This window comes from Passer domesticus, chromosome 6, assembly GCF_036417665.1.
Source record: "Passer domesticus isolate bPasDom1 chromosome 6, bPasDom1.hap1, whole genome shotgun sequence".
NCBI classification, from domain to species: domain Eukaryota; kingdom Metazoa; phylum Chordata; class Aves; order Passeriformes; family Passeridae; genus Passer; species Passer domesticus.
In genome coordinates this window covers 45,124,870-45,149,147 of record NC_087479.1, presented here as the reverse complement: position 1 = coordinate 45,149,147, position 24,278 = coordinate 45,124,870, and the positions used below count along the sequence as shown (strand labels likewise).

The window sequence follows — 24,278 nt, the reverse complement described above, 5'->3', positions numbered from 1 at the left end:
AGACCTGGCCTACACCCTTAGGATCTTGAAGGCTTTTAAGCAACAAGGAGACACAGGCTTCTGCTCCTCAAAGCCAGAGAAGCTGAGATGAGCTGTCACTTCTAGGAGCCCCCCTCCCTCAGGCTTTCCATGACCTCAGCTGTCAGTGCACACACCCAGGGAGAGCTGGAGATAACCCAGCGTTGAGCTCAAGAGCAGAAAACAGTGGAGTTGAGGGGCAGAACATCATCTCAGGAGGCTTAAGGAACAAGGCTGATGAGGCCACGGGGGATAGTAATGGTAAAGTGGGACATGAAAAAGCACAGCTACCGTTTTTGTTTTTCAGAGGCTGTCAATTTTTTTTCTTTCTAAGCTTCTGCCTTAGAAGGCACAAGAAGAACAGAGGGACAGTATGATTGCTTTATAAATGCTCAAATTACCTGGAAATGCCAGAGAGGATAGTCTGCCACAAGCAGACTATCGCACATGGTGGTAAGAGATGTTACACAAACAAACACATGTAAATACACATTTTCCTTCCATCCATAACCAATAGTTCAATGCGTTCGTGAGCTAAGAAGCCAAACTATGTAGAAAGAACAAGTGAATTTGCCAGTGGGATAACCTGGCTAGAAGAGACACAGCTCTCTAATCAACCCCCTCAGGGCTGTCTCAAGAGCTAGGGAGTTGTTTGCCTTCTGTGCATGTGTGATGGAAACGGTTCAAGTCATGATACAACTTTTATTTGCTGGGAATGATAGGCCTGCTGGAAAGTTCCTAAGGGGAAACAGAGCCCTTCACAGCCACTCCCACGGAGCATTTTTGCTTGACAAGGGAATACCAGCAGCTTTCTTCCACCCCCTTATTGAAGAATGTATCACACCCAAAGAGAGAAACTTTCGGACGCTGGACTGCAAGTAGCAAATAAAACCCCTTTAACACACCTGCTTTGAGTTAGGGGAAATAAAACTGGTTAAACTCTCACAAAATGTACACAAGAGGGATTAACCACCTCAGAGTCCAGAACAAAATGAAGTGTCACATGGGACATTGTTTCAAGCACTCAGAAAAGGCATTTTCTTATTGATCCCTAAAGCCAGCATAGAGCAGGGAGTGCCAGGACTTTTACCAGGCAACTGAGGGAGTCATTCTCCTCTACTGCAGAAGCCACAGGACAATGAACACAAGCTCTGGAATGAAACATGCTTTTTGCAGAAATACAGCACATGACCAGAAGTAAATAGAGGCCAGGAGCTCAAAGACATCATCAGCAAACTATAGAGCAAAGATGTGATCTGAGGTGAATTACACCTCAAAAGCTGCCACCTCCTCCAGCTCGCAGCTCAAGCTTCCAGCAAGGGCATCTGACACAGAAGTGCTGGCACACCAGAGCAGCTGCAGCAAACCAGAGCCCACCTGTGCAAGCCAGCCCTGTGCCTTCGACAGGGACCTGTCACCAGATGCATAAAGCATAAGTGATGCTACCCCAGCTTCCAACAACCCACAGACTGGGAACTGCCTGTCCTAGGCACTCAAAATGCTTCAGAGAATATAAATGCACTGAAACTTTTGCACTGACTTTTCTAGTTACCATAAGCTCAGCAACAGTTCAGCCAAGACAGGCACTCTGCTCCCTCCACCACAGACAGTCCTTTGGCAGCAATGACAGTCGCCCAGGAGGACTGGGACAGACATTTGCCTTACTGGTGGCACGCCAAGAGACCCTTCAGCCTCCAGGATACCAGCTGGTAAGACCACCCATCACACCAAAAGCTTCCCTAAGAACCTTGGCAATGGAACATAAAAGTCTCAAAGGAAATGTGTTTTCTCAAAAGGAACATCTTTCAAAACTGTTTGAACAAACGGCCTCTGACGGGTGATGCTATTTCAATCAACCCTTTTTCCACCACATGAACCCTCAAAGAAAGCCAGGAAGCACTGCAGGAGGACAAAGGAAGTGAAGCAGTGCAATTTAAGGGATGCTATAGGGTAGCCTGAAATAAAGACATGTCACTGCTAAAACTCAACAGGATACTGCAACAAGTTGATTACAAAAGCCCTCAGGAAAAGTCAGACTTTAAAAATAAAACAAATTACCACAGTTTATGTTGGTCATGAGAAGACAGGAAGAAGAAGCTAATAGCAAAGACTCCTCATGGCAAGCAACAGCACGGTGCAGAAATAACCCATTGCCATCAGCTCCCCATCTGATGCAGCTTCCAGAAAAAGAAGGGAACAGAACATCGCCTGGACTGTGTGGTAAACAAGCGCTCCTTCTCCCCCTCCTCCGCCTACAAGGGTCCCACAAGCCCAGCATAAAGGCCAACTCTTTATTTGTACCACAGGGAAATTTAACTCAACAAAAGGCGGAGGGGCGGTAATAATCGTTTCACAAGATTTATGACAACATTCAGAACACCTTTACTAATTCCGCGGGCTCTGCAAAGTTGATGACACCACCCGCAACAGGTTAAAGCACTTTTCTAAGGGGGGAAAAAAACCAAACAACAAAGCCTAGAAGGGCCAAGCCCCTGCAGAGCTGTGCAATGGCACAGGGCGCAGGAGGGGAAGCAAAGCGGTGCTGCGGCAGAGCCGGGGTCGGGCGGCCGCGGCCAGGTCCCCACAGGCGCGGGGCGCCGGCACGGACGGATGGAGCCCGGGCCCCGCAGCCTCACACGGCGCCCGGGGCCGCGCCGTGCCCGGCTCTGCCGTGCTGCCGCCCCGGCCCCTTCCCCGGCCCCGCTCCCCCGGGGCCGCCGCGCCCCCCGCCTCCCCGTCCCACCGGTGCCGCCATTTCGGGCGCTCCGCCTCACCCTGGGCCGCCGCTCCGCGCCGCCGCACGCCCCGACCTGCCGCTGCGCGGGAGGGAGCGAGGCTCCCTCAGGAGGGCGGGAGGGAGGCGCGGCCGGCCCGGCCCACCCCAGCCCGGGCCACCTCCCCCGCTGCCCGACCGCTCTCGGACGGCCCGGCCCGGCCCGGCTCGGCTCGGCCCCTGCGGCCGGCTGCCCGTGCTTTGCGGCGCCTCCGCAGCCCCGGCTGTCCGCTCCTGCGGCTCACGTTGCCGTTTCCATTGCCGCAGGCTGCACGTTACAGCGAACTCCAGATGGAGCGGCTTTTTTGGTGTTCTTTTTTTTTTTTTTTTTTTTTAAGGCGTCAAACCTTCTTGTTAAAAGTGTTCTCCATGAAACACTCTGTAAATCAAGATCAAGCCCTGACTGGCACATTGCCTCATCCTGCCATTACCTCACTTGAGCCACAGCCCGCATACTTCTGTGCTAAGCAGCAGCCCTGGGCGAGGGATGCTCCCAGGAAAGGACCTGAGCCCTCAACAGGGCTGAGTGGCCTCGCATGGTTTTTCAGGAGTGGGATGAGGAGAGGAGATCTGGCAGGGAATGGAGAGGCCAGTTTAGAACCTCCTGGGTGCTTGCCTTAACTTCTGCATGTGCCCAACTCAGAAATCACTTCATCCTTCCCAAGGAGTAAACTCACTTTAGCTCACAGCTGACAGGGAACCAAGTGATTAAAGAGCCTTGGGGGATCAGCTCCCTTGTGCACTGACAGATTTGTTGCAGGGAATACGTGGCAGAAGCTGGAAGCCACAGGAGTCACCGGCCCCTGCCAGGTCCTGGCCCTCCTTGCTGGAGCCCTGGGTAGCTGCCACACTGGGCCACTGCCTTCTTGCCATGTCCAGGGATTTCATGCCCAAACAGGAAACCACATAACCCCCCCAGCCCGGCAGATTTGGGTCAGCAAAAGGGCATGGCCAGGCACAAAGTGCTCCTTTGTGCTTGGGAGAGCCTGCAGGTACAGGCGAGATACACCACAGCACCCCACCACCCCGTCCTCAGTTTATTGCTGGAATAATAGATTTCTTTTTTTTTTTAACTGCAGATACTTGTTTACCTTGAGGAGACTAATTTTACCTGGACAGGTCTCTTGTGGACTAGTATTTTCAGTGTTTGCAGCATCATATACATATATATGTGTGTGTATATATATATATATGTATATGTATATATAGATACATATATAAACATGCCCTGCAGGCTGGAGAGGCTGGAGCTGGATTATCATCGCCACGCCAACCAAAATTTCCGTGTGACTCATCAACAGCCAGATAAGTAATGAACACCTCCTAACAAAGCTCTGAACTGCAGGGCCCTGGGTCTATTGGCACGGAATGGGAGATTGCCAAACAGAGCATTTGAAGGCATATAATGGGCTGTGAGATACATTTATAATTGGAGATTAAGTACTTGGTCTATATATGTTACATACAGGTAAAGATATTATGAAAGAAAGGCCTTATGAAATCAGGCCTAGCTCTGCTGAATTACCAGCTGGCCTGTTACTTCTAAGTGCAGCTAGCTAAGTTCCCGGGTGAAGAAGTCTTGAGAATCTGTTTGCAGAACAACTTATTCTTAGAGAGGAAAATAAATTGCACCTGTAATAAACAAGAAATCTGTCTCATAGGAATCAGTGAACAAAATATGTAAACTAACCAAATATAGAGGCATTTGACAGACGTACAGCCTAGCCATTTACCAGCCAATAAGCTGTCAGTGTATTGTTAGCCAATTAGGTCTAAGTGCCTTCTGATATTTCCTATAAATATGAGCTTTGTGAATAAAGAACTGGCTTTTCTGCATGAAGAAACTGAGTCCCATCTACTTATTAATGCAACAAATATGTATGTTTATAGTCTAAGCAATCAACAAGTAAAAAGATCATGAAAATACACGAATAGAAGAAGGTGACAGGAGAGAAAATAATAATGTGTGATTGACTGCATGATCTCCATAACAGGAACTCATTAATTGTGTGTAAATAGAAAACATCCTTGGATCTGGAATAAAGAAGGTAGTAGAAAACAACATCTCAAACGTTTGCAATTTCTGCATTTATCCTGTGGAAAAGCTTCAGATTTAACACCGTGGCTTAATGCTCTCTTTTCAGCCCTGTTTTGGCTTTTCAAAGAGATGCTGTCAGCCTAATCCTCTTATGCTTACCCTTAGCATATTGACATGAAACAGACACGTGAAAGCAAAGCAGAGTGAGGTCCCTTTGCCGGCCTGCAGGGATTTGTGGGGCCATGGTTACTTATCAGAACAGATGGCTTTTTTGCTTTTGCCCCTACACCTGATTGTGTACACAGGTGCACTGTTGCATGTGCCAGGATAAGGCTTCCCAGGCTATAAGAAGAATACTTTCTTGTGATATGATTCCAAAATACCTTACAGATTATGTGCAAAAAGTCACTTGTTCACTAAGAGGCTGGAGTCAATATGGTGAATGTACAAGCCCCCAGGCAGTCTTATTTTGCATCCTCCCTCATCTCATGCCCTCTCAGGATATCTCATTATTTCCATTTATGCTACAGTTTCCAGCAGTCACTTACAAAGGGTGGCTGCTCCCAGAGCTTCCATTTAGAGGAAGGAGAGATTCTGACAAAAAAGGGGGATGTAGTAAAATGAAGAACTTTTTGGAAATTTTGGTCTCATTTAGGTCTGTTACCAGACAGATTTAAAAACTAGCAACATACCCCTGGGTCTTCCAACAGGACATTTAATGATTGTGCTGAGACAACAAAAGACCTTCCAGTAATAAACCCCAACCCTGCTGCTTACCATTGTCCAAGCTCAGCCTACTCAAATTCTGTGCCACTTTGTCATCCTTGAAACAAAAATCCACCCTTTCCTGATTACAAAAAATATACGTTACAAGGAACTACTTGTGCTATCAGTTTATAGCAGGGGAAATGAGTAATAACTTGTTTGGTCAAAACTGCAGAGTGATTAGTTCTGTAATGCATGAACATCCAGCTGGAGCCACATCAGGGCACAAGGATTAAAAGCAACCAAATTCCTAACTTTCTCTAGTGAAAAGAATGCATGGGACATTCATAAAATAAAGGTTTCGTTATATGGATACAGGTGACAAGGTGAGAACCTGCCCCTCTCTGAAAGCACTATACCCCCAGACATTGGCAAAGTGTCTCCCCTTTTTCTCCTCCATGTTCTGCCTTCCCTAATGAGCTGGACAGACTCTGGCTGCTACAAGGAGGCAAAAAAAGACTGGAGATTAGTGTCTTCTGAATTGCCCTCAAGACATGGGTTCCTGGTTAACCCTCTCCCTGCTTGTAAGACCACTTGTGTACCACCATGGGGTAGAGGCCACTTTCTGAGCAGTGAGAAGGGAAGGTCACACTAGGATCAGTGATTGAAGATGGGAGGCTGATCTCCTGCAGCACCTGTAAAAAAATCTCTCAACACAACCACCTGTAAGACAGCATTTCTTTATTGCCTGTACTGTTTGCACACTAAGAAAACATACTTAAGGTTGCACATTGAAAGAATCTGCTGGATCTTGCCATTGCAGTATGACAGCACTGATAAAGGTAATACACAGAACTGGCCCCTGTTTGTGTGTCAGCCGTGTTTTACGCCTTTGTCTCGGGTGTGCTGTATACAGAGCATGGGAGGTGCATGTTCAGAACACCTTAGCATGGATTCCCCTTCCCAAAAATCACTTCTTGCAAACATGAGCAGTCCCTCAGGCGGCACTGTAGGTGTTACTCCAGGCTCCACACCAGCCGTCCTAGTTCCTTCAGGGCCTCTTGTAGCTTTCTGATTCCGAGTCTCTGGAAGGCGTTAGTGCTGTTGATAGTGTGAGCCACAGCCAGCCAACAGTAAGGACTGAGCAGGATCTCACTACTTTTAGCTCTTCCTTTTACTCAGAAATCCTGCTCTTCCAGACAAAAACTTCCATTTTCCTATTGGAAGTAAAGGGCACCAGGAAGTGCCATGGAAATTCTTTGTACTACTGATGTCTGCAGGTGACTCAGAGCACTTTTCCTGCCTGGGATATTCCCAGTGAAATTTGTACAATAAATAGACATTGAGAGTAACCGCCTCATCCCAAGAGAGGAAAGACCATGGACAAGAACAGGCCTTCCCTATACTGCAAGGTTTGGAGGCTGCGTCACAGCTGCAGTTTGTGCCTAAAATGTCAGTCACATACAGAAATAGCCTTGAAGACAAAAGGGGAAAGGGCACTTACAAAAACTCACTTAATCCCAAGGCTTTGAGAGCTGCTGAGCTGCAAACCAGAAAGCATCGCACCCCGTAAGCCCCATGCCCAGGCACCATGGCAGCTTTGTCAACAGGAGCACTTCTGGGGGCAGTTTCTACTTCTGCCCTGCTTCTCCTTGCCCTGCCCCTTAGTGACAAAAGGGCCCCTTCCCAATGGGAACAGATTCAGTCTGGCTCTTTCTCAGGCCCTTCACCCATCAAGTGAGGCTGTTGCTCAAAGTCCCTGCAAGAGGAAAAGGTACATTTCACACAGGCAGCTGCCTTGTGCTTCCATCCAGGGGCATTTGAAAGCACTCTGGTGGGATCCTTCAGGACTGCATGTAAGGCAGTTCCAAGCCGCTAGAGATTCTTCAGGAAAGGATAAGAGAACGGGAGGAAACAGGCAGCATTGAGCCTTAAAACAGGCTATAGATGGCTCCCCTGGTTTTACAGACAGCTCCTGCAATGGGCTAGGAATCAGCAGCACATGCAGCACCTGCAGGTCCCAGGGCAGTGGCTCTGTGCTCTGTAAACATAAGATAGGACAGTGAAAAGGTCCAGAAGGATGACTCACCCTATCAAATCACATATGGAATCTGTTAACTACAATATTGACAAGCCCAGCCAAATGCTGCAGTAAATCCAGGGCCCAATCCAGATCTTGCAGGAAGCAGTGGAAGTGTTCTCACTCACCACAACGGGCTCTCAGCTGAGCACTGCTGCTGCAGAACCAAGAGGAGATGCCTCCCTCTGAGACAGATGGATCATTACTTACAGCTAGCCCAAATTTAAAATAATATCTTTCTCTCTTACATGGAAATTCTGTTTAAAGCAGACCCACTGTGTCCTCTGCTCTCTGCTGCTAGGCCACTGCTTTGCCAGAAAGAACAGGAACAAGACTTCATCCCTTTACAGGGAACCACCCTCTCCAAACAGAAGGCCCAGTCTGTGCTGCTAGCTAAGACCAGCCAAATTCCCTCAAAGCAGAGGCCTCTAGAGACCAGGGCTGCATGCAGACTTGGAAAGTAGAACAGTGCAGATAATATGCACATTTTGGCCTGATTTATGCCTCAAAATTCACAGACTGGGAAAAGCTGCACCTTCCCCAAGTCTCTAGAGAGCTGATACCATCAGATTCAGCTTGCTTGAAAGGAACCCCCAGCTTCATGATACAGCATTGGCACATGTCTCTTGCTGACACATTGGTGTGCTTTATGTGCAGCACCCCTTCCTCCTGCTGATATCCTCCAGCTGCAAGGCATTCTCCCTCTCCCTGTCTTCTTGTGCTGTCAGCAACCTGGAAAGAGCAGCACAGATCAAGAACACAACCTGGTTACTGAGCTCTTCCTGCCAAGGCATTTGCCTCTGCCCTTTGCTCTCCACCAGCCATTTAGGATTTACATTTAGGATTGCTAGAAGTGACAAGCCCAAAGACTGGACTTCTCTGGAAGCTGGGCTGATAAATCTCAGACAGGGAATGAGCATGAATTTCCAGGGAGCAGGGAAAGAAACTGGACACATACAAGAGGGGGTACCATGACGTAGTAATCTGAGCACCAGTGTGAGTGGCCTGTGCCTTATTCCCAAGATCCCCTATTGATGTCAGAACCCTGGGTTGTTTGCTCCATCTGTCTGGGCCATCTTGGCAGTACCATACTTGGTAATAAAGCATGCTGAAGGCACGTGCTATGGGAGATGTGATTCACCTGGCTGACAAATTAATCTGCCCAGTTAATGAACAGCTAAGTCCCGCTGTGGCTTTAACACAGATGATGCAGGAGGTGGTGAAGAGATAAAAGAAAACAAAAGGATAGTTTTCTTGTGAAATTTGAAATACTTCTTTTCAAAAAACTACCTTTCTTTTAACTAAAAATTTTAGAGCAAATTTCTTTCAGCTAAACAGTATCTTACCTCCTTTTAAAACGATTGCCACTGAAACAGCTCAGTCTGTACAGTGCTTAATAAGATAGGGGAGAAAGAACCCTTAGAGCTGCACGAAGACTTCAAACTGAAAACACCGGCTTAAAATCTGGGACAGTATGCAAGGTTTTTGTGACGAAATAATAAAATTAAACTCCTAATCTTGCAATAGCCAGTTCTACCAGGTGAAGCTTTGTGTACAGAGTCCAGTCTACACTTGGTGCTTTCCAGGCACAAAAGACAAGGACCTGGAGTCAGGTCTCTTTTGGGATGTAACAAAAAGTTCATCTCTGACACCCCTCTCTTCTTGCCCATTCCCCAGAAGAGCCCACACCAGTCACCTCCAGCTGGGAAGCATCCCAGGGTGACTGCTCATGTTCACTGACCTGGCCATGTGCAGCATGGGCTCCATGATGTTGTAGCCAGTCATGGCACTGCACTCGTAGAACACAGCCTTGTACTCCTGCCAGAGAGCACAGCAAGCACCCACAGTGACTGCCAGCTCTCCCCAACACCATTCACCCACAGCCTTGGGAGCTGGCCCACCCTCATCCCCAGCAACCCTGTCAAGAGGGTGGCTGCTACCCTGCTGGGGAGCACCCTGCTCACCAACCCAGGAGGAGGAGATGCTTTTTCAGCACTGAGGGCCAAGCCAGAGTGTCCAAAAGGGAGCTCTAGGGGAGTTGTTTGGGAAAACATTGTCCAGGGTACTTTGATTCCCTTACCTTTTTGTTGTGAGTCCAGAAGGTAGGAAACTCCTTTGAAACCCTGACTCCCCCCACCCAGCAGGCAGGCAGGCAACAGAGTGAGGAAAGAGGCATTAGGGAGCCCTCAAATGGGAAATCAGCCATGCATGTTCCCCTCAGAGTGAAATGAGGCATCAAGCCCCACAAGAAATACATGAGCCTGCTCAAGGGCCATTGTCTGCCACATACAGGCCACCACCTCATCCTCCCTTGTACCAGAGGGACCTGGGTACCTGTCCACATTGGAGAAACAGGGGGTGGGAGGTACCACACTGAAAAAGGGCTCCAAGAAGGGCTTTCTGCCAGCCAGTCTGCCCTGCTCACAGCTGGAGGGTGGCTGCAGAGCAAGTCAAACAGCAGAGCACTGAGTCACACCTTTGCCAGCCTTTCCCCCTCCGCCTTGGGCACTTTCCGGGTCTCTCTCTGCACAGCATCCAATTTATTTCCAAGCAGAAACACCACAGCTCCGTCCTCTATACCTTCCTGCAAAAGAAATAAAGACCCCTAGAGACCCAGCCACTCAGAGCAGATCCTTCCAGCTCAAGCAAACCAGACCTTCAGTGGCAGCAGGATCAGGCCCATTAGATTATTAAAGGCCATTCCTTCAGTAGTCCCAGGGATTTGTGAAGGGAAGCTTGAACTAGGGAAACATTCCAAATGTTTGGGGACAATGACAGAGGGGAGACAGGACATAAGTGCCTCTCAGGAAAATAAGAAGTCTAAAGAAAAGCAGCTTTCCCCATAGGCATTTTGGAATTTGCGATCTGGCAGATCTTCTAAATAAGCTCAGTAATTGTTGTATGTGCAGTACAGTGTCTAATGTGCTGTCCTAAACAAGCCCCTTACTTCTGATCAAACTCTCTATAGTAACACTGGCTATAGATATATATATATAGATATAGATATAGATATATAGAGAGAGAGAAAGCATGGTCAAAGTAAGAACAGGGCTCAAAGTTATTTCCACAATCAAGTGCCCTGGGTGGCATACAAAACCTGAACAATTTCAAAACAAAATAAATACACAGAGATGGGGAGAGAAAAAGAAGACAGAGATTAAAATATAGAGATTTCATGTAGTTTGATTTTCTGTGCACTCAGTTTAACCTTCCTCCTGAAAGGAACCTGGTTTTCAGAGGCTGGTTAGTTTTGAAGATCTTAACATCTTTTAGAGTCCAAATATATAAGTGGTTGTTTGTTTTTTTTCCCCCCAACAGGCTTGTGGAAATTAACAGTGTTGGAATCCTCCAACCTATACTTTACTCATTCCACTGAGATCTGGGTTTTTTGCAACTCGGCACAATCAAAACAAAACCGCCCTTGAAAATTTCCCTTCACCTCTTGATCATCTACACACAACTAATTTAAATTATAAAGAGAAGTATTTTTGTGTCCCCAAGAAGATATAAGCCATAGATAAATGCTTTTAGTGAATGTTTGGAAATAAAAGACGGGGGAAACCCAACAGTATTAATACATTGTTACCAAGTTTTAAATCAAAAAAGGAAATAAAAAGAACCACCTCCCTTTCCTGTGCATAGGCCAGACACCAGATCTCCCTGCCTGAGTACAGGTAGTATGTGACCACATTTAGGAGATGTAGCCAGTGCACGTGGGCTGCTTACAAACCATGCTACTGTTCTGGGAGGTCCCACACGTTCTGCCACAGAAACTGCCCTCCCTGATTTAATGGGCTACCACTGGCTTTGTTGCCTTCGACACAAAGCCTCTGGTTCCAAACTGACCAGCACAGGCATCTGCTTTGATAATTCAGCTTCACAAGGTCAACAGGACTTCCCGGGGCACTGAAAAACGTCCCTTCCAGGCAGACTGTTGGGGCAAGGGAGCAGCAGCAGCAGTGGAGCCCAGGTCCCCTCTCACCTGGACGCTGCTCATCCAGTTCCGCACGGCCAGGAAGGAGCACTCGGCCGTGATGTCGTACATCACCAGGATCCCGTCTGCCTTCCGGAAGTACTGCTTGGTGATGCTCCGAAACCTGAGCCCAGACAAAACCAGAGGCAGCCTCAGAACCACGGCTGTGCCACGGGAAGTAACCGAGTAGGGTTGTCTGTCTGTCTGTCTGTCAGTGCGGGCTCTCTGCAAGGCCTGGCAGCACCCAGCGTGATGTGTCCCTCAGGGCTGGTGTCTGCACAGATCCCTGCACCTTTGAGACAGGCCAGGCAGCTGTGGGTAGGTAGGAATCTGGCCAAATGCATGGTGCTGAGAAAGCAAGAAAGAAGCAGAACAATCTATTTGGGTGGGACAGGAAAAGGTAACTTCCTATGAAAAGGGAAACTGATGGAGAAAACATGATCTTTCTCTATAGTCCAGAAGAATCTGCAGACTAAGCTGTAGCACAGTACAAACCAGGCATGTGTAATGCCTGCCCCAGGGCTGCCAAAACAGCAATTAAGAACTCAGCATTAGTACAGTCTGTTTCCATTATCAAATCTATAAACAAATGGCATTGTACATAAAAACTCGGGAGCTAGACACAATTTCCAGGAAAAACTCCTGCAAGACATCTATTTTTTGTTGTCTGTACCATTTAAAACCACAGGACTGTATTTTGTGAATAAATTCCAACCAAAGCAAACCAAACAAAAAACCAAACCAAGCAACCAAAACAACAAACCCAAACCTCAGAATCTGTAAGCACATTGTGACAGAGCCATGATATAACCACAATGATTGCAAACTGATGGAATTAACAGTGTAATTTGGGAATTAATAAATGTAACAAAAGTCCCGAGACCTCACTAGAGAGCTGTGTATTTCAGCCCTGCACAGGACAACAAACTCTCTTCTTACAAGCCAAGAAAACCAACAGCTGTTATCCTCCTGTACTCTTCAGACAGTTGCCTGAAGCCTGTTCTTTCTCACTACAATAAGGACACAATATTCTGGCACCTATCCAACTGAGAAAGCACAGACTATATTTGGCATTCAAGGTGCACCTTTGGAACCACCAGCCAGGCAAGATGCTCCAGAAGAACCAAAGCTAGCATGCAGAAGTCTCAGGGAAGTCACCAAGGAGTTCTCCTTGCATGCTCCAAGGGGTTCTTCCATCTCCTCCTTAGATATTTAGAGTTGAACACCTCCAGCTAGAAGTAATTAATCTTCCTCCAGAAGTAGAAAAGGCTTTTTCTTCTTCCCAGATCTCCTATTTGGTATCAGAGAGCCAAGCTCTCTCTTGTGGGTACACATCTAAGACCTGCTCATTCTGCAGGGGCCTGTGGTAAAGATCCTTCGGCAGAGACAATATCTTGAATTTGGCCTCTGCTGCAATCTGGCCTCAATAAAATGTCACATTTTATGTCATAGCAACTCCCCTTACTGCTTGGTTTCAGCATCAAAATAACCACAGGAGTCCCCTCAGAAATAATTATTTCTTCAGCATGAAGCCTAATTTTGGAAGAGAGAGAGTTGCTTTTCTATAGATACTCCTACTTAGTACATTCCCACCAGCTCTGCATGGTCTGGCTGCCTGAGACAGCATCACTGGCACAGTTTAGGATTAGAATATTCCCATGACCTTGGCTGCCCCCTGAAGGCCTGCCCCCATAACATATTTAGCTCAAAACACCCAGTGCTTATTTTTGTCAGGCCCTTGAGGTTCATGGTCCTCTTGAAATAGCTTCTCATCTTAAGCTTCAAATTATATCCTACATGAAATCTAACTTACATGGAGCCAGTGATGGGCCTTCATCTCTAGTAGCAGACGAGGGTCAAATGGGTCCTCTACCACTCTTGTCCTCACCTGGTAACACTGCTGGTAACATCTAGAGATATCCCACACTTTTAAAACTAGAGGGCTTAAAATGGGGAGCAAGTGTTCACTGTCACAGAAAGCTGCACAACCCCTCTACCAAGGATTATCTCTTACACGAGTCTATCAGCAGAAGGGACAGTGAAAGAGGCCAATAAGCTCACAGACAGAGTCCAGCAGGGTAGTTCAATCACCTTCCCCACAGGTCATGCTAATTCAGCTGGCTTTGACAGCTGAATCAGATCTGGAAAGGGTCACTGTCCTTTCCACCCTTTGAACCCCATGACATGCATCTAAGGACAGATTGCTTGGAGCCACAAGCATGCAGGTCAGACACACGGGAAACTAACTTTCTGTCAATCCTCAGAGTGATCTCCCCAGGCCCTGGTTCACAGTCACAGTTTCCAGAAATCTCTGGAACAGACCTTTGCTGCAGGTTTAGCACTGGAATAGCTGTCATGACCTGTCTGGTCCTTCTGAAGCTGATAGTTTCCCCAGGAACAGAAACCAGCTGCATGAACTCTTTCCCTTTCCTCCACTGAGCCCAGCAGAAATCGCTCACCTCTCTTGTCCAGCTGTATCCCACAGCTGTAAGGCAACCTGGGTGTTATCCACCATTAGACTCTTCACCTGGTAATCGATACCTGGCAGGAAGGTGACAATGGTTATGAGGTAGCATGGGGAGAGAGCAGCTTGCCATTACAATGGCCAGACAAACTCCATTTAGTTCAGGGAAATTGCAAGATTGATTCAATACTGGGAGAGGGACCATCTTTACCCTCTAGCTGGGCTATAACACAGGCAACAGAGCATTTTCTCAGGCTGCCTTTCCCACCTTCCTTATCCAGAGGAACCAGGCACCCTATTACTTACCAATGGTTGCATTGAGCTCAGCCAAGAACCTGTCATAGCAGAAGCGGTGGATGAAGGAGCTCTTCCCAACACCAGAATTCCCCACAAACACCACTTTAAAGATGCGGTCTGGGGAACAGCTGGCTGGTTCCAGTGCTTGGAGCTGCAATGGAAAAAGACATGAGGTTTTGAAGAGCCCAGCTGAAGGCAGTGCTTTGATTTACCCCTGCACTGTAAATCTGTGGAGCTGGAGATTGATGGGAAGAGAGTCAGACACCAACCCCAGCAGGTATTAGAGGAACAACCCCAGGTAACTGCACTCACCCTGGTTTCAGTGCCAACAGGCTGGGCTCGAGGAGGCAGCAGAGCAGCATCTAGGCCATCTGCATTTTTTCTGCAGTCAGAGTCACCCTTCAAAGTCATCTTAAACCACTCAGGATCTGCTGCCAAGGGCCATCTCTCCTCATCTCCGCTGTTCTCTCCAAAGTTTGTGCTGCCTCCTTCTCCTGTCTTCATCCATACCCCATTGCCTGGGAAGTATTTACAGTTCTTTCTGTTGGGTTCTTCCACTGCCACATCCACTGGGAAGGTGAAGGGAAGGTCCGCAGAGGCCAGTTGTCTGTATTAAAGTCCACAGGCAGCACAGACAGGGTGGGAGGGGGGAGGACACAGGGAAAGAAGGAGGTTGCAAATTCCCAACCAACCAATGCAATCCAATTAGTGTATATGAAGCTCTCACAGGAACTGTATATATTCACTCCCCACACTCCCTGTGACCAAGGCATCAGTGGCTCCCCTAGGGAAAGAGAGACAGCTCACCAGAGCTGTGCTGTACTCTCATGTGCTGACAAATACTTAACTAATTTTAATAAAAATTGCCACTTTGGATTTTTCAAGAATTCTTTGCCTACTGCTTCCCCCAGCAGTGAAAAAATGAGGCAAAGCATACAAAATGAAAGCATTAAAAAAAAAGGCAATAATTACCCCTGTATTTTTGTTACTAAATACCATACAAAAAGAAATAACAGAATGTTCCCACACAAGAGCAGGCTGATGCACTGGGGGTAGAGCTGATGTGGTAGCTGGAGGAACAACCTTCAAAACAACACCTAAAATAACCAAGTTAAACTGCTGGAAACCATGCTGAGGAGCAAGGCAGCACCACTGTTTTTTTATGGTTAAAGAACTAGACAAGGAATGAGAAGACCTAGAATTAGGCTGAAGATATTTATCCACCACAGACGTCTCCGTTGCTTTCAGTGTCCAGCAGATGGCATTTGGAAGGAAATTAGAGTGACCAGAATGTACTACAGTCAGTTTCTTCAGAGGCAGGACATCCCACCCCCTCTGCAACTTTTCTCTTTCTGTTAGTGCAGGAATCCAGACAATTCTTCTTTCTCACTCCAGCAAGTACACTTCATCTGGGTTGCAAAATCCATGTGCTGCCATGCCTACACTTTTTTTTTAAAGGGAGCTCACATTCCTGGTTGCCCTCCCTGCATTTGCCCAAATGCCAGCCCAGAGCCAGGCCAGCTGGAACTCCTCCCTCTTGAAAATGAACAGTCTCAGGCTCTGGGGAATGGCGCCTATCTCCCAGGGCTGGAAAAATCACACAATGAGTGGGCTCAAGACCCTCTGTAGTGGGAGCAAAGGGACAAACACAAAACTCTGAACAGAGACCTCAGATCTAATGGATTTCTTTTCATGTTTCTCAAGCAATGTGGTGTGACACAGCACCAGGACAGAGATGGGGCCAAGAACTACTTCTCCCCTTCTCCCATCACCTTAGTAGCCAAAATTCTCCAGCTGTTAAGCCTTTCCAGGAGGTTTCTTCCAGTAGCAGCTAGAAGGATCTTTACAAGAAATAATTGCAAAAGGAGGAAGATGGGAGAACTTGGTTATCTGATTCAATGGACAGAATGAGGCAGTCACACAACCATGAAGGAGCTCTGCCTCAGACCTCGCCAGGCAACCCTCCACCCTGGGCCCAAGAATCAGCCCTCTCCAGAGTCTACCTGGTTTTCCATAAATCCATGCGCCAAGGAGCCTTGAGCTAAATCCTTAAATTACAATCCAGAACTGCAAGCATTAAGGATGACTTTAAGCTGGAAGAAACTGAGCCTAGACCCGTGTCTCTGGCTGGCACCAGGAGAAACTGGGCAGCAATGGAACTTTCTGCTGAGACCTGGTAAGAAACAGGGGAACGTGCTGCCTTTAGAACTTGTTTGGGACCAGCAGTTGCAGTGAGATTCAGCTCCAAGCCAGGTCATTGTGTATTCTGCATGTAGAGTGGGAAAAAAAAGAAAAGGCCTTGGCCACACAGATGAGTTGCCTGCCTTGGCTGAAGGGAGGCCTGGTGTGCCAGGTGAGCATCTGCAGAGGTGTAGAGGGAGATGAGCAGGATGAACCCACCTGGAGCCAGGTCCTCTCCTTGAGGCTTTCAGCTGCCAGAAGGAACCCAACCCTTGTGCAATTTCTGCCCTCTCCCATGCCCCAGGGATATGGACTCTGGCACAAGGCACCAGTGGACAGGATTTGTGCCTGAGGACAAACTGGCACACCTGGGAGTTGATCCAGTCATTTCAACAGAGCTGCCTGACTCAGAAAGAGGCAGCCTTTGTGACTCCCATCCCATTAACAGTCCCAGACCTTCTGGTGATATTTAGACTTGCTCCCCCCATTGCTGCAGGCATAAGCAGTAGCAGGGCCACCTCCCTGTGGACATCAGTGAACAGTATCCTCAGCTTCATGCTGAGCAAACACCACCTGATGCCAAGAGACAGCTAAAGCCACAGAAAAACTGCACCCCACCACACTCCCAAAACCAGCCAGCACCAAGGTGGGAGAACCAGACCCAGGACACAGCTTGACTGACAGGGCACTGCAGTGGGCACGGACTGACACCATGGACACGACACAGACACCCATCTAACCGTTTGACAGGCTTGTCCTCCAGCAGCAAACTGCCTAGCACTGACCCTTTCTTCAACAGGGCATTTTTGTTCTGAGGCACCTGGAAGTTGAAAAGAGAAGGAATGAAGAATGTGATTACAGCCCCAGTTCAACCACTCCCCACCTCTGTAGAGCATTTTGGGGAGGCAAGGCTGGAGCCCTGGCAGCCCCACACTGTGCAGTGGTAGTGCCTCACTGGAAGGCTGAAAGAGGTGAGCACAGGGCTTGCTTTTCTCAGTTGAAATAATTTAATTCCTGCAAGAAGCCATCACTGTCGCTGCTTTCTCCTTCACTTGAAAATCCATCAAAGTGGTGATGTCCCAAACCAAATTCTTCCTCTAGCCAGGCAGAGTTTTTATTTCTGTGGCTTGTTCTTCACTTGGTCTCACAGCTGAATCTTTCCCCACCTGCCTCTTTCTTATGCTAATGTTTTGTGGGGCAGACCAATTGCCCTTTCCTCAGAAGACACTGTACCCTTCCTTGACCTGTACTCACCTAGAGCTGCACATGAAGCACAAGAAAGGAAGGAGGCAGCTCAGGAAAGGAAGGGGGCAGCTCTACAAAGGGTAATGTACATGCTCTGCCTTACGCCAACATCCCGCCCCATGCTTTCCTCCTACTTATCACAGAATGAACACTTCCTACAGTCAGCAGTTACCTGTTCCTGAGAGAAGGAGAAAGCAGGACAACCTCTCTCCCAACCCTCTTCCCTCCCATACAGGACATTGCCATTCCCAGCAGAGTCACTGCTCTGGCCACACATACAAAATGTGAAGTGAGAGACAGCATGGAAAGGTGCCCATCACATGGGCACTAGGGGAAAGGGAGAGGTATTCAGTCTGCAAATCTGAAGATTTCTAACATGTCCTTACTGGCTGTTTCTGAGGGAAAGGTGGAGGAAGAAGGGTTTGCAGTCTGCCAGATCTACCTCTCACAGCAGTTTTGAACTGACCAAACACCTGCAGGCAGCTCTGGACAGGCCTTCCTTCATGCTTCCCACAGCCTGGAGGACTACAAAGATTATTTCTTCAATAATCCTTACTGAAGGCTTATTTTAAAAGGCTAAAAAATTAGGAAGCTGTTCTGTTGGTCAGAATTCCCAGAACATCTTTACTGCAATGCAGTCTAATAAAGGGAGACACTCCAAACTCCACAGAGGGCCTGACCCAACTAGGAGCTTCGCAGGGCAAGAACAAAATATTTTTTACATATGAAACTGATGTTCAAAAGAAACTCCAGCTACAAAAACACTGTGAGGCTCACGATTGTGAAGCACAAATCTCCCAAGGCAAATGACCCCCAAGTGCATAACAACAGTCCAGTCAACACAGCCAGGCTGTGGTACAGACAACCAGTGGTTCTCCAGCAGGGACAGAAGTGGAAGTTTTCAGTGTTTGATCAGCTTCACTCAAGGGCACCCTCTGGCCACACAGAAGGAGGAAATTGTGTTACAGGCCACTGGAGCCGAGTCACAACCTTCAAGTCACCTGTGGAGCAAAAGGACTCCCATACAATCTGCTCTGCCACCACCTTACCTGGAGAGGGAACAGCCTGCAGAGCACAGACTTGGGTAAGAAAGGAGGAACAAGGGGGCATGTTTTGCCATTGGTTCTGCCATGCTTTATTGGCCTGCCAGGTTTGTGTAACATTTGGTTGTTCACCAGGATGGTGAAGGGACAGATGCGACATCACAGCTGTGTAACACATGATGACAAGGATTCCACAACAGCACATGTACAAGCATTTTGGATGGGAAAGATTCTGGTTTACCAGTGAAATAAAAATACATGTCAAAAGTAGTCAAAGTACCAAAACACTCTTCATGATGAACAGACATGAAATTTGCTCTGTCAACATAAAGTACACAAGCATAACTCCATAGCCAGATGGGTCATGGGTGTGAAACTGAACCTGCAACCCTTGGGTCTTAAAAATACCCATCAGTGGTTTGCACATTGATAGAAATAGCCACATATCGCTATCTGTGACCCAGCCTCTCTTGCCTGGGACAAGAGAGTGCCCCACAGTGCAGTGGGGTCAGGGTCTGCTCACCCTGGCAAGGCAGGAAACTCTTATGAAGAGCAAGGTATTAAGCTGGGAACTGAGAAGAGCAAAGGAGAAGTGACTGGGTATCAGCCACATACAGCCCAACTCCTCCTACCAACCACTTCAAAATCTTTGCTATGAAAGAACCTCTGTTCACCACTCCTTGATTTCACAGAAATAACTCTTCCCAGCACTAAAAGAGGGTATTAAGGCCTTGGGTTTCTTTTTAGCCTGTAGAAGCACTGATAGTCTCTGGCAGAGTGTGTGTTGCACACTAGGGATCCCCATCAGAAGGCTGGACTCTCCTTTTTGCTTCTGCAGGGAAGTATTGCCATTTTCTCCCCCCCCTTACTGCAAGACAGGCTGGGGAACACACCTTCTGCAGGTGTATGATGATAACAGCATCTCTGCAAGCCCTTGGAGCCCTGCTTCCCTGTGGACTGAAATGAGAGCAGCCAAAGGAAAAAACCTTATTCCAGTAAAGGCTTCAACTGCCCAGCAAGACACAGCCTTGCCAGATGAGCAATGGTGGCAGGAGTTCACCCTGTGCCTCGTTCCCCATTGCCAGTGCTGGGAGAAGGGAGAAAGCAACCCCTCTGTGCTGTGACTCTCTGTACTGGGCTCTCGCTTGGGTCCACCTGCAGCAGCAGGTCTTAGCAGGGGAGCAGAAGAGCAGAGAGGAGAAGCAGACAAGCTTTGCACACACAGAGGTACAGACGTGAGCTGTGGTCTCCACAGGCCATCCACCCACCCTCAGGAACCCACAAGCTGATGAAGCACAACACATGGAAGGAGGAGAAACCATTTTCTTTGCCTGCTTGCACTGGACTCTGCTACAGAGTGACTGTGCTTATGGCTTTTCCAAGAGGGAGCAGGAAGCTCTGGTGTACATCTACATAGTTAGCAGCTTTTAAAATGAAGACTGAAGAAAAAAAATCTTCCAGATTTTAGAAACATATATCTCACCTCTATCCAAAATTGTTACTGACATTATTTTATATGTTCTCCACCTGGAGAACTCCAACCTCTGGACTGAACAGGCCATTTTGTTTCCCATACAGGCACAATCCCTGTGTTTCCTTCCAGAGTCCTTTACACAGCAGTCAGAAAAGCTCTATCATAGCCTATCACTTTCCTCCCTACAAGTCACCTACTTCAAGATCTTCAGGTGGGGCATGATCCCAGAGCAGGCAAAGACATGGTGGCAAGGATGGGTCCAAGAGGGCAGAGCAGCTATGCAAGCAACATTTGGGAACACAAAAACTTTATAATGAAAAATAATAATAATAATTAAAAATAGACCACATATCTGTGTTTATCTTGGCACCTGGGAAAGGCCAAAGATTGACAGTTCCAGACGAGAGAGATCCTGCTTTCTCCTAGTTCTCTGACACAAGGTTCACTGCTGCACCCAGCAGAGTTCACAGGAATGGGGACTCCCCTTCAAGAGGAACCTCTGAAAACATCTGCTACAAACTCAGGGGGTCAGAAAAACTCCAAAACCCTCCTGTACCACTCCATGCCCAGCCAGCCAGCAGCACATTTGAGAATCCATCTTCGTCCTCACCACCCAGCTCCAGGATGCATCCAGCTTGTCTCCCCTCCATGCATGTGCCCAGTGCCTGGCACAACACACAGAGCCCACACGTGCAGGGGCAGCACCCACTGCAGCCCTGCACAGGGCTGTGTGACAGTCCCCAGCCATCGTGCCCTGGGTTAAACCCAGACAGTTGGCAGCAGCAGCCAGCAGAGCTTGCCTCCAGCACAGACACAGAGGCGCTGCAAAGTCTGTATTAAGCACAACACCAGGCCCCAAGAACTCTTGTCATTGTCCCCCGTGGAAGTGACAGGCCCCCAAGTGGTGACAGCAACAGCAGCAGATGAGAGGAGGGTGGTTGGGAATTAAGGTTTTCTTTCTTAGACTAACCAGCTTCTTGGCTTCAAAGGCATCTCGCTCATCTCGAAGTTTCTTGTTCATTTCTCTGCTCCAAAGGAAGACACAGGAAAGACACAATGAGATGCTTGCCAAAAAGTAAGTAAACCCCAACATTTGAAAGTGAGAACAGAAAGAGAGCTTGGGAACAGAGATTAAGATGTTTATAGCCAGACATGTTGGGATTTCCATGTATCCCAGCCGAGGTCATGGGCTCTACATGGTTGCCTTAGCCAGCAGGAAAGACTAAATTCCTCCAGAGGAGGGATTACCTTGTGAAATAACAAAGCCTGTAATGTGCCAGAGCTGGCCAAATTGCACAACTCTGTCTGGACCTAGGAAAACAAGCAGAGTCTAAACACTGCTTGAATAAATCCTGTAGCTTTCCATAGGAGAAATGAGCACAGTGCTGAAACTTCAGCCCCTTAGAGGCGTAAGAGCTCAGCATTTCCCTCCAGCCTTCACCAGTTCTCACCTGAGGAGCTCCAGCTGCCGAAGGAGGCTTTGTTTCTCTTTCTGCATGTTCTTGGAGACTCTAAACACATCCCTGGGCAAAAGGTATTTTAAAATAAGGGGAAATAAATTAATGGGAGAGAAAATGCAAACATCCCTCTCTCAGGGGCACTCATGGAATTCTCAAAGACAAGGGTGTGCCTCATGCTTAGGACAATTCAGAGGAAGCAGCGCTGTTCTGGGAGCTGGGATGGTTCTACCAGAACTCTCCTGCTCTCCTCCAACACAAGAGCAAGCAACTCATCCCCTCCACTTTCTCGGCTGCTGGAAATGGGAAGGATGCTCACTGCCTTCTGGATCTGAAACCTCTCCATGTTTTATATAGGTACTATTAGATTTAACCCAGAAATGGGAACAGAATTGATTAGAAGAGAATCTTTAAAGAGAATATTATAGAGGGGATAGTGAACTGGAAAATATATGGAGAATCCTCCTTTAGGCTGAGGAACATTTGTATTTTTGTACTGATTTTCTAGAACATATCAATTTCCCACAAAAGGCAAGTAAGAGTTAGCAGTATCACTCTCTATTTAGGCCCATATGACCATTGGGTTGTTTTTTCTTTTCCCCAAAAAATGACAGGCAATCTGGTGACTGCTGATGAGACCAAGACTCCTAACTAGGGATAATTATTATTTAATTGCATGCCCAACCTTTCCTTCTCTGTCCATGTCTTTACCCTAATAGCACACCTTTCCTGTTTTTTCCCACCTGTCCTTCTGCTCTTGCTCAATCTGAGCCTCTTTCTGGAGCTTCTGTAATTGCCCCTTCACTGCCTCTAGCTCCCATTTGCTTTTCTCCAGCTCTTCCAGCAGGTTCTCATTCAGGTGCCGGAGCCTTTCATTCTGCACGCGTGTCTCCAGCTGCTCCGAGTTCAGTGACTGTAGCTGATGTTCCAGCTGCAATGGGAGAGGATGAAGAGGAGGGGTTAAACACAGAGGAAGGGTTTTGTGCTACAATCACAACTTTAAATACAAGCTGAAAAAGCAGATGTAAACAATGAGGCAGAAGGGGGTAAAAACAATCTAAGTCTACAGAACCACCAGTGGCATCGAGAGTGAACTGGAAGGAATTCTCTCTCATCATGTCAGCACTGGGGAACAAAGCAATGCAATTAGGCACAGCTGAGGAAGTGCTCAGGCAGCAGGAGCAGCCTGATGCTGTCAGGCACTGTAGGACTCAGAGTGCAAATGGGGGTCCAAAGAGGACTGGAAAAATTTGGGTGAAAGCAGAGTTGTGTCTGTTGGGACTTAATAAACAGAGTTGTTGAAGTGCATCCTCTAGTTCAGAGGCTTCCTGAGCTCATGGCAGCTGAATGGAGGATACATCGAGGTGCTAGGGGCATTTCACACTACACCTGGAAAATGAAGTGATTGGGTGGCCTGCTAGAGACAGGACCTTGGGCTAAGATGCAATTTAAACGCCACCGGGGCGCAGCTGCACTCTAGGCAGCACAAGCCCCCAGCACAACTAACAAGCCTGATTTAGGAAGTTCAAAGCCTGCTGCCATGTACTCATTCAGTGACTCAATTCCCTACAAATGGCTGGCATAGTCTGGGAAGCAGACAGACAGATGTAGCAGCCAAAGCTGCCCATCTCAGATGACATGGAGGGCATTCCAAGAGGGCTCATAGTGACACTGCAGTCTCCAGACAGCCACACCAGCTAACCAGGGCCCTCTGCTGAAGCTGCTGCTACACAGAAATTCCAGTACCCATCTGAGAACATACAGCTCAAAATAAAAGCATGCAATCCATGCTTATAACTAGAGAGAAACACCAGGAATCAGGTCTGATCAGGGTAGCAGGTGGCAGAGTCAGCCTCCACATTTACACCTTCAGCTTGCCTTTTCTCTCAGCCTACTTTATTCCCCTTTCAAAAGAAAAATAAAGCAGCACACCATGGCAGAAGATAAAATGCTTTTTTTCTTGCTACCCTCCTCTCTGCCAGCACACATGTACAACTGTCAAGAGCAGGAATCAACAGATCTGATGTTTTCTAGGTTCCTTGAAACACAAATCTCACCTTTCTCCTCACTGAGGCTAGAAGAGCAAGCCACACCCAGCTCTGCCTGGAGTCCTCCACTCCTGTGGACACTGGGGAATATTTCAGCAAGACTACATGTGCTGAGCAGTGGAGTTGAGACTGAAAACCAGCAAGCCCTGCTTACAGCCTTCAGATCTTTCAATAAGCCAAGGAATCGGCTTTAAATGAAGCACACCTGCCCCTCCCTGAAAAGCGTCCATCACGCTCAACTCTCCCGTTTATGTGGTCTGTCCTTGGAAGCAATGCTGTGGAACAGTAACATCACAGTACTGGTCTTAGGCCACAAGAGGGACCCGATTATCCACACAGCTCAGTAAAAGCCTCAGTTAAGAGCACCAGAAATGACTATTTGAGTAACAGCAAGTGTCCATGCAGCCCAAGTGCTCTGCTCTGACCCTCAGCAAGAGCAGATGCTACCTAGGAAAAGCATTCCTGAGCTCCTAACTATGGTT

The 24,278-nt window shown here is 47.7% G+C and overlaps 2 protein-coding genes across 11 annotated transcripts in view; both read right to left on the bottom strand.

Moving 5' to 3' along the window:
• Positions 1-2,943, bottom strand: part of CD151 (CD151 molecule (Raph blood group)) — a 31,722-nt gene extending 28,779 nt beyond the window's left edge. For both annotated transcript variants that reach the window (XM_064425160.1, XM_064425157.1), the window contains exon 1: positions 2,793-2,943. The gene's annotated coding sequence lies outside the window, so the exon portion shown is untranslated. The remainder of the gene's footprint in view (positions 1-2,792) is intronic.
• A 3,315-nt stretch (positions 2,944-6,258) lies between these two features.
• CRACR2B (calcium release activated channel regulator 2B) overlaps positions 6,259-24,278 on the bottom strand; it is a 41,394-nt gene continuing 23,374 nt past the window's right edge. For 8 of the 9 annotated variants that reach the window (XM_064425128.1, XM_064425130.1, XM_064425131.1 and 5 more), the window contains 11 exons: positions 22,492-22,679; positions 21,743-21,814; positions 21,262-21,316; positions 17,270-17,349; positions 14,661-14,955; positions 14,358-14,499; positions 14,047-14,128; positions 11,597-11,711; positions 10,091-10,198; positions 9,356-9,432; positions 6,259-8,346 (listed from right to left, as the gene is read on the bottom strand). In XM_064425128.1, coding sequence (XP_064281198.1) covers positions 8,262-8,346; positions 9,356-9,432; positions 10,091-10,198; positions 11,597-11,711; positions 14,047-14,128; positions 14,358-14,499; positions 14,661-14,955; positions 17,270-17,349; positions 21,262-21,316; positions 21,743-21,814; positions 22,492-22,679 — 1,299 coding nt within the window. In that variant the 3' untranslated portion in view covers positions 6,259-8,261. Of the gene's footprint in view, positions 8,347-9,355; positions 9,433-10,090; positions 10,199-11,596; positions 11,712-14,046; positions 14,129-14,357; positions 14,500-14,660; positions 14,956-17,269; positions 17,350-21,261; positions 21,317-21,742; positions 21,815-22,491; positions 22,680-24,278 lie in introns of those variants that run through there. The other variant, XR_010364866.1, reaches the window with a different exon arrangement.